This window comes from Siniperca chuatsi, linkage group LG23, assembly GCF_020085105.1.
Source record: "Siniperca chuatsi isolate FFG_IHB_CAS linkage group LG23, ASM2008510v1, whole genome shotgun sequence".
Classification (NCBI taxonomy): Eukaryota; Metazoa; Chordata; class Actinopteri; order Centrarchiformes; family Sinipercidae; genus Siniperca; species Siniperca chuatsi.
In genome coordinates, this window is record NC_058064.1 from 14,765,239 (window position 1) to 14,783,780 (window position 18,542).

At 41.2% G+C, this 18,542-nt stretch overlaps 3 protein-coding genes across 8 annotated transcripts; 1 reads left to right on the forward strand and 2 right to left on the reverse strand.

Annotated features, from left to right (window-relative positions):
• Positions 1-771: 771 nt before the first annotated feature.
• On the reverse strand, positions 772-5,709 carry creld2 (cysteine-rich with EGF-like domains 2). The gene is made up of 10 exons (XM_044185341.1): positions 5,349-5,709; positions 5,091-5,173; positions 4,529-4,639; positions 4,211-4,302; positions 3,858-4,034; positions 3,610-3,708; positions 3,264-3,347; positions 2,794-2,889; positions 1,505-1,645; positions 772-1,130 (listed from the first exon to the last, which is right to left on the reverse strand). Exons 1-10 carry the CDS (start codon positions 5,487-5,489, stop codon positions 1,072-1,074), a joined length of 1,083 nt encoding a protein of 360 aa, XP_044041276.1. The 5' UTR covers positions 5,490-5,709; the 3' UTR covers positions 772-1,071.
• A 139-nt stretch (positions 5,710-5,848) lies between these two features.
• alg12 (ALG12 alpha-1,6-mannosyltransferase) lies at positions 5,849-10,220 on the forward strand. Of its 3 annotated transcripts, XM_044185339.1 has the most exons (10): positions 5,861-6,173; positions 6,856-6,979; positions 7,079-7,211; positions 7,311-7,484; positions 7,610-7,804; positions 7,904-8,007; positions 8,140-8,363; positions 8,735-8,904; positions 9,363-9,438; positions 9,540-10,220. In XM_044185339.1, exons 2-10 carry the CDS (start codon positions 6,935-6,937, stop codon positions 9,781-9,783), a joined length of 1,365 nt encoding a protein of 454 aa, XP_044041274.1. In that variant the 5' UTR covers positions 5,861-6,173; positions 6,856-6,934; the 3' UTR covers positions 9,784-10,220. The 3 variants fall into 3 exon arrangements, with proteins under 3 accessions (XP_044041275.1, XP_044041274.1, XP_044041273.1); XM_044185338.1 differs by lacking the exon at positions 6,856-6,979 and having other exon boundaries at positions 5,941-6,173; XM_044185340.1 differs by lacking the exons at positions 6,856-6,979; positions 7,311-7,484 and having other exon boundaries at positions 5,849-6,173.
• A 115-nt stretch (positions 10,221-10,335) lies between these two features.
• On the reverse strand, positions 10,336-18,232 carry zbed4 (zinc finger, BED-type containing 4). Of its 4 annotated transcripts, XM_044185334.1 has the most exons (3): positions 17,353-17,525; positions 14,906-15,140; positions 10,336-14,707 (listed from the first exon to the last, which is right to left on the reverse strand). In XM_044185334.1, exons 2-3 carry the CDS (start codon positions 14,945-14,947, stop codon positions 11,165-11,167), a joined length of 3,585 nt encoding a protein of 1,194 aa, XP_044041269.1. In that variant the 5' UTR covers positions 14,948-15,140; positions 17,353-17,525; the 3' UTR covers positions 10,336-11,164. The 4 variants fall into 4 exon arrangements, with proteins under 4 accessions (XP_044041269.1, XP_044041267.1, XP_044041266.1 ...); XM_044185332.1 differs by lacking the exon at positions 17,353-17,525 and adding an exon at positions 18,102-18,232 and having other exon boundaries at positions 10,336-15,140; XM_044185331.1 differs by having other exon boundaries at positions 10,336-15,140; positions 17,353-17,526.
• Between the last annotated feature and the right edge of the window lie 310 nt (positions 18,233-18,542).

Sequence of the window (18,542 nt, forward strand, 5' to 3'; positions counted from 1 at the left end):
TCTTGGCCAAGTATGTGTACACACACAGGAACGTTTTCCCATCCTCCCTGATAAAACCTTTCCATATACTGGAGTTAACATCCAGGATTGAAAAGTGGAGGAGTGGTTGGGGGGAGTCTGTGGTATGATTGCATCTTTGCTGCCTCGCTACCAGCTCAGACAGGTCTCGACTGGCTGCTCCGCCACCTTGGCAAGCCCGTCGAGTCAAAACTGCTGACATCATCCCGCAGGAAGCTGGGCAGCCTTATTGCAAGGTGAGACTTGGGTTAGAAAAATACGCTTTGATCCAAACTGGGCCAGAGGAAGATCTTTCCAAAAGGTACCCTGACACTGGAGTCGTGACAGTGCTGCCGACTTTCAAAAGACCAAAAATACATGTTCCAGGCCACACAGGGAAACTGGATTAATGCTGTGTGTGGAAATACATTAAAATTGAAGATATGGAACATGTAGGTATGAATGATACAAAATATACAGTATGATTCCCTATGGTAAAACACACTCAAATCTGGTCATGCATCAAAATGGCTATGAGATATATGAATAAGAGATGAGTAAAAAACAGTGTGAACACTTTCTAAATCAATTTAAGGCACTCATCTTAAGTAGTAAGCATGCATATTTCATATGGCTAGACTGCCACCATGTGGTCATCTATGATCACTGCAACACAATGCAACCTGCGATTTTAACTTCCTAACTTAATTTAATCCACTGCACTACATTTGCTCCTCAAGAATAAAAAAAAAAGACACATTTTGTTGACGTGGGTTTATGTTAAACTCACCTTTATTGAAACACCTTCCATTTAAAAACCATACAACAAATAAAGACAACAAGTGGTAGTTTGAGCACACCAGAGAAAAGCAACAATGACCAGCATACTGAGAGCAAAAAATGTCTCTTTTTTTTGTCCTTTAATCCATGATCCACTGCTGGAAAGCTTTTGTTGATTCTAAGTGCAGCTGGTAAATTAAGTGCATGTAGTTGACAATTTAAAAATGAGCGGCTTCAGATGTGCAGAAATTCCAACCCTTCCTGATTTGCTCCCATTGGTCCCAGTTTTTAACATCAAAGCTCCCCATGTGGACTTGTGGTCGTCTCGGATGCTCCAGACCCCTCCACTTTTTCTGATGAGAATGGACGCATGAATAAATAAATAATAATAATAATAATCATAATCATCATCATCATCATCATCATCTAATATATTCACTTTTAGTATTGCTAATATTGTTGTGAAAAGTAATGGAGTACAGCAAAATTTCAGCCATTGCCTATGTATTTTTAAAATTATGCAATTTACTTTCAACTTGTTTCATAGGCTGTATCTGTAAACTCTGTAGAGGACAATGTCAACTTTCTGTTCAAGAAATATATATAACTACAGTATCTTTTCACTACTGTGATAAAAAAGGCAACTGCTAATATACACAACAGTTTTATAAAATCTGTTGAGCACAAATCATACAAAACCAGTGCTTAAACAAACACTAATCCTCACCTGGCTGCAGCGTTTGGACACACTCGCCATCTTGCTCCTCGTAGCCACTCGAGCAGATGCACTCATAGCTGCCTTTAGTGTTGACACACTCCCGGTGCTGCTCAGTGCATACTGGCTCTGGCTGGGAACACTCGTCGATATCTGAAAAACACAATGCAACACTGATCTTCTGTCTTCTGATGTTTTCAGACAGAACGGTTTCATCACCAGTAAGTGGTAATATGTACAAAGTCAATGTAATAACAATTATAAAAAGGACTCAGTCATAGGAAAGGCAGAGATACCTTCCTTTGACCACACAGTGTAAAATCACCAACAGGATACGGTAAGAAGGGGGACTGAATGTACAATCAAAATCTTACTATGCTAATGACACAAGTTCAAGCTTAAAGATTAAACAGAATCTGGTGATATTCTACATTTTTCTTACTCTCAACAAATCCTATAAATTCAAAAAAAGACCAAAACTGACTGACAATGTATTGATGCTACTAACAAGTGTTGTGTGTGTAGCCAAAGCCTGATGTATCTTATTCCTCAGAGCTACATTTTTTTTTCCAAAGACTATTAAAAAACCCATCAGTGAGTAACACCGTTGCACTGGGTGACATGTTCCTTCATTATGATGAACACCAGGAGTGCAGTTTATTTTGGTTCGATCACATGTACTGTCCTGGTGCCTTAAATACTCACTTAAATGTAGAAATCAATCAATCTGCAGCTGAAAATAGTCCCCCCAAAAAGCGCTGTGTACTATTGTTTGAGTAACGTTTGCTAAAAACTACACTGCCCTGCTGCTCCCCCCCCCTAAATGAATACAACTATATATGTGTGACCTGTTTTATAGCCTTTCATCATCAGTAGGAACAAATGGGTTTGGGTCTAAAAGCCACAGATAGGCTGTACAGTGCTGAGAGATGCATTAACACATATTTTCATGGCATTTGTTGACAATAAGAAAGATACTGAATATGTAAAAATGTATCTAATATATATATCTAAAAATGTCAGACTTTTAGACTGTTCATTCTCCAAAACATAAGTTGTTAATATAACATTTAAGTAATTAATAATTAATAGTAATTAATGTAACGTTTTTCAACATTCTTTTTAAGGAATTGTGTGTACCAATGCAGATTTACTCAAGAAAGAATCCCAGTGCATGCAACAATCTTTTGTCCTCTACCTACAAAAAAAAAAAAAAAAAAAAAAAGAGCCTTGACCCTTGGCTATGCACAACAGCATAAAAGGAGTGAAACCTTTCAAATAGGAAATTATTTACATCATACCTGTGCAGATGCCCTCTGTGTCTTGGTACCCGCTGGCACAAGCCTGGCACTTATCTGGACCGTCTCCAGTGCAGCCGGAGCACACTTTGTCACAGGCTGTAAAGGACAAACACACAAAACAACTTTCTATTAGATGAATCTCACTAAAAAATATATTTAAATGAAGAGGGAAATTATTTTCCTGTTTGACAGCTGTAAATTTGTGAAATATGATGCATTTTGAAATAGTTCATGGCCCCATTAGTCATGAGACTTGTTCAGCATACCAAAGTAACCAAATTTACAAATTACAAATTTTAAAAGCAACATTGGAATTGGGTATTTTATACTGTATATGACAGTAGAAATACACATTACACTATTGGTAATTTCATTATACCTACTGTTGTGTCCTTACAAACCACAATGTTGTGCAAAAATAAAAATAAAAAAAAGTGATAAGTTGACACCTATGGCATATGTCCTCTTACCCTTGCAGGAGTAGGAGCCTTCTGTGTTGAGGCAGTATTCATCTTCTTTACATGGAGAGGAGTCATTGGAGCACTCGTTTACATCTGTAACACATCAGATGGACTAGAGTGAGGTTAAGTGTGCTCAGAGCATAATGTCCTTTACATTCTTTATGCCTTTTACCACATCAGAACGAAAACTACCAAGCGTCAAACGTGGCAGTCAGATAAGGGATCAGTCAGGGATCACGCAGTATTTATGTTCTTTGATACTGAACTGTGCGCATGTGTGAAGTCTGGAGACTAACAGGCACTAGTCTCCAGACACTCAAACTACTTCATGGAGACTTTTTACTGGTCCTCTTACCAACACAAGCTTCCTGGTCATCCTCCTCCCAGCCTTCCTTGCACTCATCACAATCCTGATTGGTGGCTCCGGTGCAGGTTTTGCAGGAGGAGTGGCACTCTGTAGGAGAAAGAGAAGCCCGAATCCAGAATCACGACAGATTATTTACCACTCACTCCTCCCCCCACCCCTTGCGTATATACAAAGGTGAGTGACGTGTCACCGAAAAACAGCAGCTGCTTGTTCCGTTTATGGGTGTTTAAGTGTACCTGTGCACAGAGAGAAAGTGTCGTTCCTCACTTCGTTGAAGTAGCCGTCGATGCAGTCCAGGCAGAACTCCCCTTTGTAACCGTGGTCACAGCTGCACTTTCCGTTCCCTCCACGAGTCCCGTCGCCATCACACATTCCGTTTCCATGACAAGGTCTGTCAGAGCCCCCCACACAGGCTTCAGAAAGTAAAAATCAGAAAGAGAGCACAAAACACAAAAATATTTAACCACGTTTAATATCCGTGCTGCTGCCACAGGTTCTATTATTTGTTGAAAATACATTATTTTTTTAGCTACGGTATATGTAGCCTGCCAGACACAGAACCAACGTACACACTAAGAATTTTCCTCACCATTGCAGTCTGGTCCAAATGTTCCCTTTGGACAGCACACTTTGATGGTTTCAATGCAGAACCATTTATGTAGATCAGGGTGTTTTGTTTTCCTGCATTGCAACAGGAAACAAAACAGGAAGAGATGAGGTTTACCACATTCTGAAACAATCTTTTAAACACACAAATAACTCAGATGCAGATGATAGCTCTGTCAGTATGCCTAATCATAATGGCAGGGCATCAATCTGCCTGTCTCTAACAGTTAAAAACCAACCAAACTTGCCAATGTGGTTGACAGGTTAAACTTTCAAAATATTTGCGTTAACCAACACCCACCTCTTGAACCACCAAGTTTCAAAATGGTCTTCGTGCTCCTCTAGCATGCGGTTGCACTCAAAGCTGCTGCTGTCACACAGCCCCTCCACGATCTCCATCAGACGAATCTCGCTGCAAAGGAAGCATGGGACAGACATGAAACATCTAACAAGAAGAATGGATCGAAGTTGAATGAGGTAGGCAGTAGAAATGAGCATATGCCACCACATAAAGTGCGTGATAAAAAAGGAAGTGCCGCATGGAAGTTAGTTCAAGATTGCACATGTTTGTGTAAAATGCAGGAAAGCAAACTGTTACTTAAGGTAGGCCTTGCCAGAGTGGGAAATAAACACCCTTCACCTGCCAAATGCAGCAGTTTAAAACTTTGCTTATGCTACCAGCTACACTTGGGTACACGGATAGCTATAGATTCAAACACATATTGCTTATCTAAAACTTTGATACGCTTAATGTGCCAAGTACAACAGCCTGCAGCTCTGGTGCAAAGCAAACACAGCTCTGATGACCGGTTCCTGTGGCAGGGTGACCTGTAGTTTGGACAGGACAGGATGCACTGTCTCACCTTGTCTCATATTTGGACAGTTTTCTCTCTTCCCAGGCTGTGTTGCCTCCGCCAAAGTTCTGCTTTGCTGTTCTGTCAAAGCCCTAAAATACAAAAGTAGTGCCATTGTTTGTGCAGAAAGAAACAGGCAAGGGTCTGGCAGACATTTCAGGCATTTGGCACCATTTAAGGTAGCAGGAAACATTCACAATATTAGAGCAAGACATCAATACAATGAAATACAACATAAAAGGTGAGGTTTAGAAATGTGCCCTTTACCTTGTTGAAGTTATCAGTAATTTGCCGACAGGTAGAACAGGCGCTTGAATCCCTCTTGGCGCCGGTGACTTGAAAAAGTAAAACAAGAGTTACACAAGACAATAGCCGCAGTAGCCGCAGCTCTGGACCGGTGGACAGCATCTCAGCCGATCAATTCAGACAGTTTCATATCAGGACAAACGCTTCAGCCACTAGCAAGCAAGCTTTCAACCAATATTAAAGTGCTGCACGGTTCGGACACATCTACATGAGCAGTTTTTAACATTAAATCTGAGTTAGCGTTATCTATGCAAAGCGCAACAAAGTAGTATTTACATGCCGGGTGTAGAAAAAAAACGGATGCGTTTTTAGATTTCCGCGTCAGCCTCTGGTCGATTGTGGCTTGCGCTGATTTGCTGGGATTGCCTGTCAATCAAATGTACAACCAATCGCGGGCCGCCACGCGCGGGACAAAAAGCTCCTTCCCCACGTGGAAAATTCAAGAATTCTAGTAGTAGTTTTTAAATAATTTAGTTTTTCATTGTGGATGAAGTGATTAATACAATTTCTAAACAATATCTTAATCCCATTACTAGAAAAAGGATATTATTTTTTTTTTAGCGATATGAAAACATGTTGTGCAGCTCGCTTCCTGTCTTGACCGGAAGTGACAATCTTTCAGCTGTCATGGCTGAAAAGAGGGATGTTATGGGGCTGCCACTGCTACTTTTATTAATATCTGTGGCTCTCTTGCATTTATTAATATGCCCGTTTACTAAAGTTGAGGAGAGCTTTAATTTACAAGCGGTGCACGATATTCTGTATCACAGACTTAACTTTGACAAGGTAAGCAGGTGTTATAGATGCAGGTACTAACTAGATGTGCTAACAAGCTATGCTAACTATTCACAGCACCAGTGAATGAAATAATTGTCTTTCTTAAATCAAACATTTGTGAACACGTTCCAAAAACCATACAGACAAACACTTACATTAACACAGTTTGTATGTATTTTAGAGCTTCACAGTTTTATAGCCTTATCATTTGTAGAAGGGGGAAATGTGTTTGAATGTAAAATTCCATAGCAGTCCCAAAGAGAGTACAATGAATGACATGTACGGTTTTGGTTAATTTATACTTAATGCAATACAAAGCCATGAGTAAGATTTAAAAAAAATACATATGAGGAAGCATTGTGAAGTCATAGAAATGAATGCTGAATTATTCCTGCTGAACTTTAAAATGTAATCTTACTGCTTTCAAAAAACGTATGCTGCATCATTTCCATATTAGCTAAAAACGATACATTTTGTTTGAAACATAAATTAGTGACAATTTTATTTGTATAGCCCCAAATCATACACTTCAGTGGTTTTACAGAACCATTAATATTAAGTCATATAATCATACCAAAAGAATTGAGAAAACAGTTGACACAACAGTCTCAGCTCAAGATCCATTTAGAGCTTTTGATCATGATGAGTTTGCCCAATTGTCATGACAACATTTTTTTTTAAACATCTACAGGTCCTTGACAACTGTGAAAACTCATTCTGCTGATGAAATCAGCATGTGATATGATTAAGAACTCCAGATCAGCCACTAAATGGACCTTGAGATGCAATTGTTTTTGTCAACTGCTGTTTCTAAGGTCAAAAATTAACTTTGCAACTCAAGTAAAAAACATTTTCTGTATTAAGGTCTGGCTTGTATTAGTGTTGTTGAGACCAGAGTGTGTCCTGTCTTTCAGTATGACCATCATGAGTTCCCTGGTGTGGTGCCACGGACTTTCCTTGGCCCCCTGTTTCTCTCCACGCTCTGCTCCCCCATTGTGTTTCTGTCCTCTCTGCTGGATGCACCGAAATTCTACACACAGCTGACAGGTAAATCGCTAATTGGTACTTTCCAATCCACTGATATGTTAAAAACAATGTTGCCTCTTTGGTTTAAACAAATGTGCTATCTTGCTGTGTCCTGTGCAGTCCGAGCTTCCCTGGGAGTGTGTGTTATCAGTGCACTGTGGCACATGCAGAGGGAGGTGAGGAGGCAATTTGGCTCCACAGTTGCAGGGCTCTTCTGTCTGATGTGTGCTTCTCAGTTTCACCTAATGTTCTATAGCACCAGGACGCTCCCTAATGTATTTGCACTGCCAATAGGTAAGATACATTGGTAAAAATCATCATAATCCAGAGACTCTGGATTAACCTTTTTATTTTCCTGTTTTCCTGAATTAGTGAGTAAATCTACAAGTGACATGATGACAGTACATTTTTCTTCCCAGTTCTGGTAGCATTCACATCTTGGATGGCTCAGGAACACGGCCGGTTCGTCAGCCTCTCTGCTTTGGTCATCATTGTGTTCCGGTCGGAGCTCTGCATCTTCTTGGGTCTCATGTTACTAATATCACTGCTGAGCAGGAGGCTGGGACTGCTGCAGCTGCTTTACTATGCCGTTCCTGCTGGGATCTTATCACTGGGTGAGTAGTAAATGTACAGTATATGAAAAGTACATACTCAATAAACAGTAAATTGCCCCTGCTGTCCAAACAGATTTTAACTTCCTTTGTCTTTTACAGCTCTGACAGTGGCCATTGACACCTTCTTTTGGGGGAAGTTTTTGTGGCCTGAAGGTCAGGTTTTGTGGTACAACACTATTCTCAACAAAAGTTCCAACTGGGGAATATCCTTTCATTTACTTGAGTACACTCCCACTTATGTTTAGCTATCACTTGTGCATTCACTTGAACTTTTTGTTAATTTCAAGGATGAGCTCCACCTTCCCAGTTCTCCTTGACTCTCTTCTCCCCAGTAAACCTCCCCCTTTCTGTGGTATTTTTACTCTGCTGTGCCCCGCGCCCTGGGCTGCACGCTGCTCTTCGTCCCCCTCGGCCTCCTTGACAGGCGGATGAGGCTGCTGCTGCTACCCACCGTGGGCTTCATCCTCATCTACTCGCTGCTGCCCCACAAGGAGATGCGCTTCATCATATACACTTTCCCTATGCTCAGCTTGGTGGCTGCCCGAGGCTGTTCTTTCATGTAAGTGAAAACATATTACCCTAATGCTTACATTCAAAAATACAGGGCAGGAAATTTACATTTTATCAACCAACAAGAGTGTCCGATGGACTCCAACACAAACCAGACATTTATTGCTTTGTAAGCCAGATATGACCTATAGAGTACAGAAATCCTTTGGAAGGTGAGACAGTTGACTTGGCTGGTGGATGTTGATTATTTCGTGCTCTTAAAATAGATACAAAGCAGCTATTCTCCAGATATTGATATCAGTGCCATCAAAAGAAAGACATCCTGTGTCAACAGTGTGGCAGGATACCAGTGTCTGACATTAGCTGCTCTTTTATATGAGACACTGCAAAAGCTCACTCTCTTCTTCCTTTGTACTTTAGTTTGTGCAACTACCAGAAATCCTGGATGTATAAACTGGGCTCTGCGGTCGTGGTTGGCCAGCTGTTGACCAATGCTGCGTACTCTAGTATTTGTCTCTACGTTTCCCACCACAACTACCCAGGCGGCCGAGGAATGCAGGAACTACACAGGCTGTTACCAGTCACAGCAGGTTGGAATCACTTTGAGCACGTTTTTATTTGTGGAGAGTTTACAAGAAATAGTCTTATACAAGAAATCAGAAACACTATTAATCCTTGCCACTTTATAACACGAGCTAATAAGTCAATTAAGTCTTTTAATCATTGAAAATGTGGAAAAAACTTCAAAATCATATGTGCTTGTAATGTGCAATTTAGGGGGTGCTTCTTAGATTGCCTTTTAATTTTCCTTGTTGTGCAATTATCTCAGCTAAACTAGACTGACTTTATTTATTTGCACATGTATGCAAACCATGTTAGTATGATTAACTATATTAAATGTGCATAAGACAAAAGAATCTTGGCTTTTTTACTTTTTCAGTAATTATACAAAATACTGTATACGAATATAATCCTTTTTTACATGCATAATAGGTTTGTTCAGAGAACACTGTTCTCACATTGTTACACAATGCCTTTGTCCCCTCAGATGTCTTTGTTCATATTGACACCTATGCAGCTGAAACTGGAGTGTCTCGCTTCTTGGAGCAGAACAGAAAATGGAGGTTATTGTATTTTTCATTGTTTTGAACTAAACTTTGCCAAAAACAATGTACTCAATATTATCACTCTTGTAACGTTAAATTTTTATTTTTATTTTTTACAGATATGACAAACGTGAGGACCTGAACCTAACAAATCCTGAGATCAAAATGTACTCGCACCTCCTGATGGAGGCTAACGTCACCAAGATAAAGCTACTCCAGGACACTCATCAGCCTCTGGCCTTCGTAGAGGGTTACAGCAACATTGCCTTCAACTTGTTTCAATTCCCTCCTGTCAGTGTGCGATTAGAGAGAAAAACCGTGCTAATGGAGAGAGGGACTGCAACCGGGCAACAAAAAAAGTGACTTTAACAGGAATGATGTGTTGGATTAAAGAGTCATGCTTTCTTAGTGACCAAAATATAAGACCCAAGGTGACAATAACAAGTATCTCAAAGGTTATTCAAATGTAAAGGCTATTTTTCCAGGTATGAAAAGAATAACACGTCTGTCATCCATCACATTCCACCACAGATCAACTGCTGACGTGCTACCAAAGTAGATAAATATGTTGCACTGAACTGTCATACATCTTTTCTGATGTTTAAAATGGTTCACTATTCTCATGCTGATGTGTAATGCATTGCGTTTCCCATGAATAGCAAGGAAAAAATTTAATGTCTTCTTGCAGACAAGGAAACTTATCTTCTACAGACAGTTTGGTATTCTTTACCTCAGGCTGTGATTTGTATATTTTATAGATAGATTTTATAGATGAATAAAGTTGAAACTGAGTGGAAGAACCTTGTTTCCGAAATTGGACTTTTATGTATCAAGCCTGCACATGAGAGACAACCCTGTAAACTCCATGATCTGAACATTAAAACATCTCTCAACCAAAGAAAAACCTCTGCAATATTGCATTAGGAAAACCTTTATTTACAAATGACCACAAAATTTGCATGGTTCCAGTCTCAATGCTAAAACATTTATCAAATTAGGTTCAGAAGTCATTTAATATAAAAATGTACAGTACATTGTTTTACTCAATAATAAACCCATAATTTAATCCCCTGGACATAAACTTAAATTGTGCTTTAGAGACAAATTGTATATTCCAAACAAACTGCTTATTCTAAAAATACAGCAATATCATACATGATCTTATTAAAAACATTTCAGCAAGTTAAAAAAAAAAAAAAAAGGTCTATTTCTAAATGACAGTACCATGAGCCACAAATTCACAATGAAAATTAAATAACATTAACTTAAAACATCTTTCAGTCACAGCATTTATTTTTGGGCCATGTTTTCATTCAGAAAACAACTCTGCATTTATCTATCATTTAATACATAATAATCAAAAAGCATCCTGACGTGATTTTCGCAATTTAACAAAATATTTACAGCATTTTGACCTGAAGTAGTTTTGGATAAGGCACAAGAAGAGAGTAGACAGAAAACAAAAACATCGATTTACAAGCAAACACATTATCACCAACCCCTACAGCTAGAAAAACCCTCCCTCCCTGATACACTTCTGACTGAGACGTTTCATCACAACAGCTCCAAAGTGTTTAACAGTAGTACACAGAATACAATAAAACCTCCAAATCTGGCCTTTGCATTGAGATTCAATCAGTGTATAAATTGATATTTTACAATTTGCCCAAAAGAAAACCCCCATTTCACAGCTAATCAACTTGGTCCTTGATAAAAGGGTTTTCAAGTTAATGCTCAATGATAATCAGTACTGAAAATAAATCAAAGGGAGGTTGACCTTGAGGAACACCAGACCCTCCATGTTTTCCAGTAAAGGCCTGGGCTGATTTAGGGCACAGTTGACACTAGCTGTGCTGAACAGTGTCTCTGCTGGGACGATGCTGGGAGGGCAGCCCACGTAACGGGCAGCTACTTTGGCAAGATCAGGCCACAGGAACTTTTTCAGGTTCCAATAGTCGAGGGGGTCACAGCTTTGATCAAGTATGTCTTCCTCAAGGTACTCCAGCACTGCCAGCTCTGAGGACTTCGGCTTCTCCTCGTGTTTTATCTTTTGTCGGATGTCAGCCATTAGGGACCAGAGGTTGTCCTTGTTTGAGTGGGAGGTGTTGGATGAAACGGGGGCCTCATTGCAGCCATTGGGCAGCAGAGGCTTAACTGCCACTGAGGTAGAAGACGACAAGTCCAGCTCCCGGATTAGATCTTGTTTACATTGTTCAGCTTCTTCCTCTGTGAACAATGAAGTCTTGTATCGTGGGTCCAGCATGGTCGCCCAGGTGAATCGTGGGTCGTGCAGAGTTGCGGACATTCTGCTCACCATGGCTTCTTTTAGAGATTTGAGCATGTTGTCTATGCCCACAGTTTCATCAAACAGCAGGTCTATCTTTCTATTGAGGATGTGAATGAGTGGTATCACTTGTCCCAGAGTGGCAGTGCGGTTGCTCATCTCCCTGTAGGCGACTTCGAAAGGTTTCATTGCATTGCAGACTGACAGCATCACCTCCCACTGATCGCAGCTGATCATTTCCCTGAAATTGCACTCGATCGACATCTCGTCGATGGCTTTCTTCTGTTCCACCAGCCGCTCCAGCATGAAAAAGGAGGTCCTCCATTTGGAGGGAACATCCTGAATCAGTTGGTTCTCTGGCAGCTGGTGGGCCCTCTGGAGCTCAGCCAGCTTCTCCTTGGCTTTTGCTGAGCGGTGCACACGTTCACAGATCTTTCGTGCAATACTCAGAAGGTTCTGAACCATTCTCTGGCTCTTTATGGCTTCGCTAACAATGAGGTCTATAGTGTGTCCAAAACACTGCATGGTGACATGGCCACGGTCCTCCAAGGTGTTTCTGATGGTGTTGTTATCAGTTACAGTGAACCCCTTTTTCAGCCCCGATGAGGTGATCCAAGAATCCCACAGATACTCGAGCTGCTTTGGGATGTCATGCATATTGTGATCACAGTCTATTTGTGAGACACTTAAGAGAGCGGAGCAGTGAAAGTCCTGACCCTGGGGTCTGACACTTGACTCGTACGTCGCCCAGTGGGCGGTAAGGGTCAGGTATTCCCTTGTCTGGCTACTGACCCAAATACTAGTTGTAAAATGGACAACACCACCTTCAGCCTCTTTCAGATGGGTCAGCACAACATCCTTCACCTTTTCGTACATATCTGGTATGGCAGTGCTGGTAAAGTAAGAAGAAGGTGGTAGAGAATACTGAGGCTGGAGGTACTCTAGTAGTCTGTTCAGTCCAGCATTCTCCACGATAGCTGATGGCTGAAGATCCAGTGCGAGCATTTCTGCAATAAGTTTGGTTATTTTTTTGGCAATCGGGTGGTGTTCATCAAACCTCTCACGGTTCTGTTCTGTTTCATAAACGGAAGTGTCCATGAGCTCTTGTTTAACGTGAATTTCAGCAGACGGCACATCACCTGAGATAGCTTTGTTACTTTCAAGAACATGTCCATGAAACCTCTGCATATGCCTAAAGAGGCAGCTTGTGCCGAGGTTTGTAGTCTTTTTGCCTCTGCTAATTGTGCGGCTACAGTGCAAACAAATCACCTTTGTGGGGTCAGCAGGTGAAATGGAGAAATGGTTCCACAGTTTTGACGTCTTTTTGCTGAAAACAGGCAGGGTTTGTGGCTTTTTCTCACTGGCAGGGCTCTCAGTTTCTTTGGTTGAAACTGCGTCTGTTGTGGTGAGATTGGTGTAGGGATGAGGGGAAGATTCCTTCTCATCTGTGCTTTTTTGGTTTTTGAGGACGTCTGGGTGGCGTCTCATAAGATGCCTCATCAGACAGCTTGTACCAAAGTCGCCCCGTTTCCCCCGACTGATGACGCATGGACAGTAACGGCACAGTGCTTTTAACTGGTCAACTGGTGACACTATGAAATGGTGCCACACTTCAGATTTCACCCGTTTCATGATCTTCTTGTTTTGCTGGAAAACTGAATGATCCTGATTGAGGCTGGGGCCCTCTGAGAGGTCGCATGGTGAGGAAGTTAGGGGTGTATCCTCCCCTTGAGTTTTGAAGGAGAGATTGAGAGAGGACTCCTGCCCTGACAGATGCATCATGTCATCAGATTCCTCTTTTATATCCATGCTTTCCTCCATGCTTTGGGGCAGTTCATCTGATATGGTTTCTGGTGAGGATGGAAGAAGGGGTGATTCTTTTTTTACTTCAAGTGGATCCTGTAGTTGTGTGCGGGACAACAGTGAGGGCGGGTTTGTATAGGGTGGGGGAATGTGATTTCCCTGTCCATTTTCCTCAATGACAACCTCTTTGTGGGCCCTCCACATATGACGAATCAGACAGCTTGTCCCTAGATCCTTCCCATTTTTACCCCTACTGAATTCATTCATGCAATGGATACATACTGCTTTGGAATTGTCAGCAGGCGACAGGTAGAAGTGTTTCCATACAGCTGATCTTCGACGGGAACTCGAGCTTTTAGGGGTCCCAGAAAGGCGCTCGGGCCCTCCGTCTGACATGTCTTCAAGGTTGTTTTCATTGGAATGTGAGGATGACAGCGTGCTGCAAACAGTGTCAGTGTTGGCATACGGTTCTAGTTTTGGTTCGACTTTGGGTAACACTTCTTTGGATGACAGATCCGAGTTGTCAGCTGAGGAGGTGGACGGTGAAGTGTTCTTTGAGGCAGAAGAAATAACACTATTTGTCAAGTCTCCGTTTTTTGGTGAGTTTGGGGAGGGAGGTATCAAAGATGAGGCAGGAGAGCTAGTCAGATGATTGGAGGATGCATCTGCTCCATCTTGTAAAAGCACATTGGGGTGAGCCCTTCGTACGTGCCTCATTAAACAGCTTGTACTGAGGTCTTTCTCATTCTTACCCCGACTGAACTCTTTCATGCAGTATAAACAGATTGCTTTGGTACTGTCTCGTGGAGATATGCAGAAATGATTCCATGCAGGGGATTTTTTCCTTGGGTTGGTATTACTCCTTATAGATGACAAAAGGCTCTGAGTGACAGCATCCATGGCAACATCATAAAGGGTGCTTGTGTATCCACTTAGTAAATTATTATATTCATCGCCATCTCTAGTTACAAAAGGGCCAATTGAGCTACCAAATGCTAGCCTTTCGTCATCCTGGATTTCCTCCTCGATCCCATTTGCATCCCCAGTCTCCTCTTTGATATGTTGACTTGCTTCATTACCATTTTCATACTGTTCATTCTCCGCATTCCCCTCAGTATCATTATTTGGGCATTTGTTTGAAAGAGTGGGAGAAGCTGGATCAGTCTCACTTGCTTGGTCTGACTCCAACTGTTTGTCACCCTGAGAAGATAAATCAAAAGAAGGGGGAGAGTCTTTATCCAGTGTTATTGAGGAACAAGCAGGTGACTTTGCATTCGCAGTCTCATGAGGGTTAATGCTGTAGGATTTGAACACATAGCCATCCTGGCCCTCAATTTTCAAGCAAGTCCCTTTTGCCTCTCTTTTTTTACTTTCTATGGAGCCATTAGGTTCACTGACCATATCCTCACTCATGTGAGAGACCTCCTCTTCCCCATCCATGGCAGCAGCCCAAGGGTTTCTGTAGAATAGTCAGGTCTGCGTTGTCAAATGTAATCAATGTTTTCAGGTGTAGTCATCGATACTGCAGCTCTCAAGCAGGTGTTCTAATGATTGTGTGGCTGCCCAGGACACAGGGTGCCTGCTTGTCCCTCTCCATTTATGACTGAAGCAGTTCCACCTCTCCGCACACAACCTAAAAAGAGACAGAGAGAGAGAGAGAAAATGGATCACAGTGTAGTCTAAAGAAATACTTAAGAATCCAAAACAACAGGTAATACAGGAATTCTGCAATCACACAGAACTCCTGTACATGACATTTTAATTTCAATCTAATTTTCTAAAACTGTTTGACCGGGCTCTTTATATAAGGTTTGGCAGCAACAAATGGTGTGTTGAAGTTAAAAGTCACATCTACGGCTGTAAAATCAAGTTACATAAAAGTCCCAATTTACCGCCCGTATTTACCACTATGATTTTTGTTTGAAAGTTACTTTGTGGTAATAAACATGGAAATGTTAGAATTTGCAAGTTGACAAGCACCAACCAAACACACTATTAATTTTAGTCTCTGTCAGGCTACACAGTCTCATTTACATGTGCAGTTTCAGCCACCGCATTCATGGCCCACAGCTTACATATGCAAGCAGCCACCTGGGAAATGGCAATCATCCATCAAGAGCAGGAACACCTCTCCAAGCTTCTTCCACAGAACTGTTGCTACATTCCGTCAGCTTTCTCAATTACAATAGCCTGCGCTATTACATACTCTTTCTTGCCACCCTTTAAAACTGTATGCAAATCCTTTCCCATTTATTGGAATAACTGTGCTTACCACAGAAATATTCACAATATTTATACTAAGACTATCTGGATGAAATGGGGCCTATCTGTGTGCTCTGTAATGCCAGTAACTTTTTCTTATCACATTTGATTATGCATAAGTGCTTCATGGTACAATAGATCTATGCACAACTGAAAATGTGCTACAACTCTACATACATGCTACTTAAATCTTTAATATTCTGAATGTTGATCCTTACATATACACACATGTTTTCATTACACCGAAACACTTCAGCAGCTGAAAGCACTGATTTGTACATTTTGAGAAACTAATGACTGAAATCTTTTAGGTGGTAGTGTCTGGTTAAAAAAGAATCAACCTAGTGACTCACGTTTTTAGAGACACCCAGTCTACCATTTTTACAACTAGGATCTTAAAATACTGAATTAGAATTAGAGGGAATTATCAGCACCACACTATCAAAATGATGATCCTGTGATAATGAAGGTAGGTCTATGTATGAGTATGTAATGTAATGTATCAATACACATGGTGAAATGTGCCAAAACACAAACGACTAGTACCTCACTTTGCACTGAATGTTAAGTCTATGTATCATTATTTTCCTTATGTCAACAAGGCTTGTGTTACTATGGACCCAATGCAATCAAGATCAAGCATGTTGTACATACAGCATAAAATAAGTAAGGAAAAACAGAGACAAAATTTAGTTTTATCTTTAGCAAACAATACAGACAAAGACCGTGTACACACAAGACACATAAGCTGAGAACATTAGCCTTTAGTACACAAGTAACACCCAAATGCAGTTTAATTTGTAGCTATCTCTAATAAATAGTCCTAAAAAATAATTGTTCATTAATCTAAATCTAACCTCGTGAATGTGGCCAACATACGTAATTGTATCCCTAATTGTTAATACATGATCCAAAAAACAAGTAGCGTTAAGCCATTTCCTAAGTGAACAGTGACAGCCAGTTTTTCCGGGTTTGGCTTAAGTACTAGACAGGAAGATGCGAGAGGGCAGCAGAAACTTGCCAACGCTGACTAGCTTTCATCTTCACATAACACACCAATGGGATCTAACTACGTACCGGCTTTCGGCTTCCCCGCGTTGAACAACGGCTAACACAAATCCTGAAACTTGTGCAACCCTCATACTAATAAATATTTAACGTTATAATGAAACATTGCTGGCATTTACGCTACATCATCAGTAAACACCACGGTGGCTATCATGGTGCTAACTGGGTTAGCCGCAAGGCTAACAAACACACAAAAACAACACAGGTAACCTACAACACTTGAGTCACGTGGATTTGTAGCACTGATATTCAAGACAATGTAACTTCTACAACTATCCCATTAACGTTGTGATTGCCTGGGAGAGGCGTTTAGTAAATTTCGGACCAAACCACGACTGCTAGCTGGTTAGCTGCCAGCTAGGCCACACACAGGACATACTAGCCAACCTGGCGAGGCAGAACCCAGCCGTGGCAACACACGAACCACACGGGATCCGAATCAGACCAACACTCACCACGACGTCCTGGCCACATTAAACCCTCCTCAGACGTGTACATGTGCTCAGGATACTTACTGTGACGGTGTAATCACTGGGTTTCGGATCCTAAACAGTTAAATTTGACACATTTGATTGATCCGGAGGGGGGTTCACTTTGTTGCTTTTGTCTCCTGGTTTGCTAGCAGTTCACGTTCGGCCGAAGCAGCTCCACATAGCGTCGGACGGAAGGAACATGTTTTAATGATGTCACCGGGCACAGGGTCTTCAGTATGGCGAAGGGCTAATACATTTAAGCAATGTCACATAACACCCTGCTTTACTTTGATTTTTCACTCATTAAAATCAATTATGGGCGACAAATTAACACAATGACAAATTGAGTGGTCAATTGGGATTTGTTGCGTTATGTATAACAAGCGAAAACATATTATATTAACAGTAACGGCTAACTTATGGAACGATTTCACTATATAAGTAACTTTGTACTGTAATAATAAAAATACAGTGTTATTTTTCGCCAAGCCATATATGTAGTTCTTGAACAGTTGCTAAATTATAGTAGTTAGTGGTAGATTCGGTTTGCATATTAGCCGAACTAAATTTACTTCGGCTTCGAACATAACTTGGAAAGAACCGTAGAGCGACTGTTCGTTTACAAGCGAACACAAATCGACAACACATATGGTAGCTTGTTACTACGACATAATTAATGCTCAATGAATAAATGACTTCTGTTGTGTGTTGCATTCACTGTCTGGGGCAACGGCTTGGATTTTCAAACAGGAACATACAATATAGATATATGGTTTCATCACAACACGTACGTTATTATTGCTTTAAACCGACGGGGTTTCTTGACCTCAAGGATATCGTCTGGGGCGAACTGGTCACCAGGGTGGGGCATATAGCAGTGGTTTGTTGTTGTTATGCCTGTGTCCGGACTGTCCTCTGTCACTAGAGGAGAAATGCTGAATCAATAATCTAGACCATGACAGACAGACATACATTTGAAACTCATACCCGTTGGTTATGACTTAACACCCCGTTCCGGAGAGCCAAAATAGCGATAGGTCTCCGATTTACTCAGACAGTGCTACTACCCTGATTCGCGCTTTGTTTGGAGCTTTGTCTGTGTATGGCTAGTAAGAATTGACAAAAGGCAATGCATTGATTGTGTGACAGATGGGCTTTTGTGTGAAATCTACGACTCACCACCAACATGACCTCCAGCGTCACACGTAGAGTAGTGCGTACGGGTGGGAGTT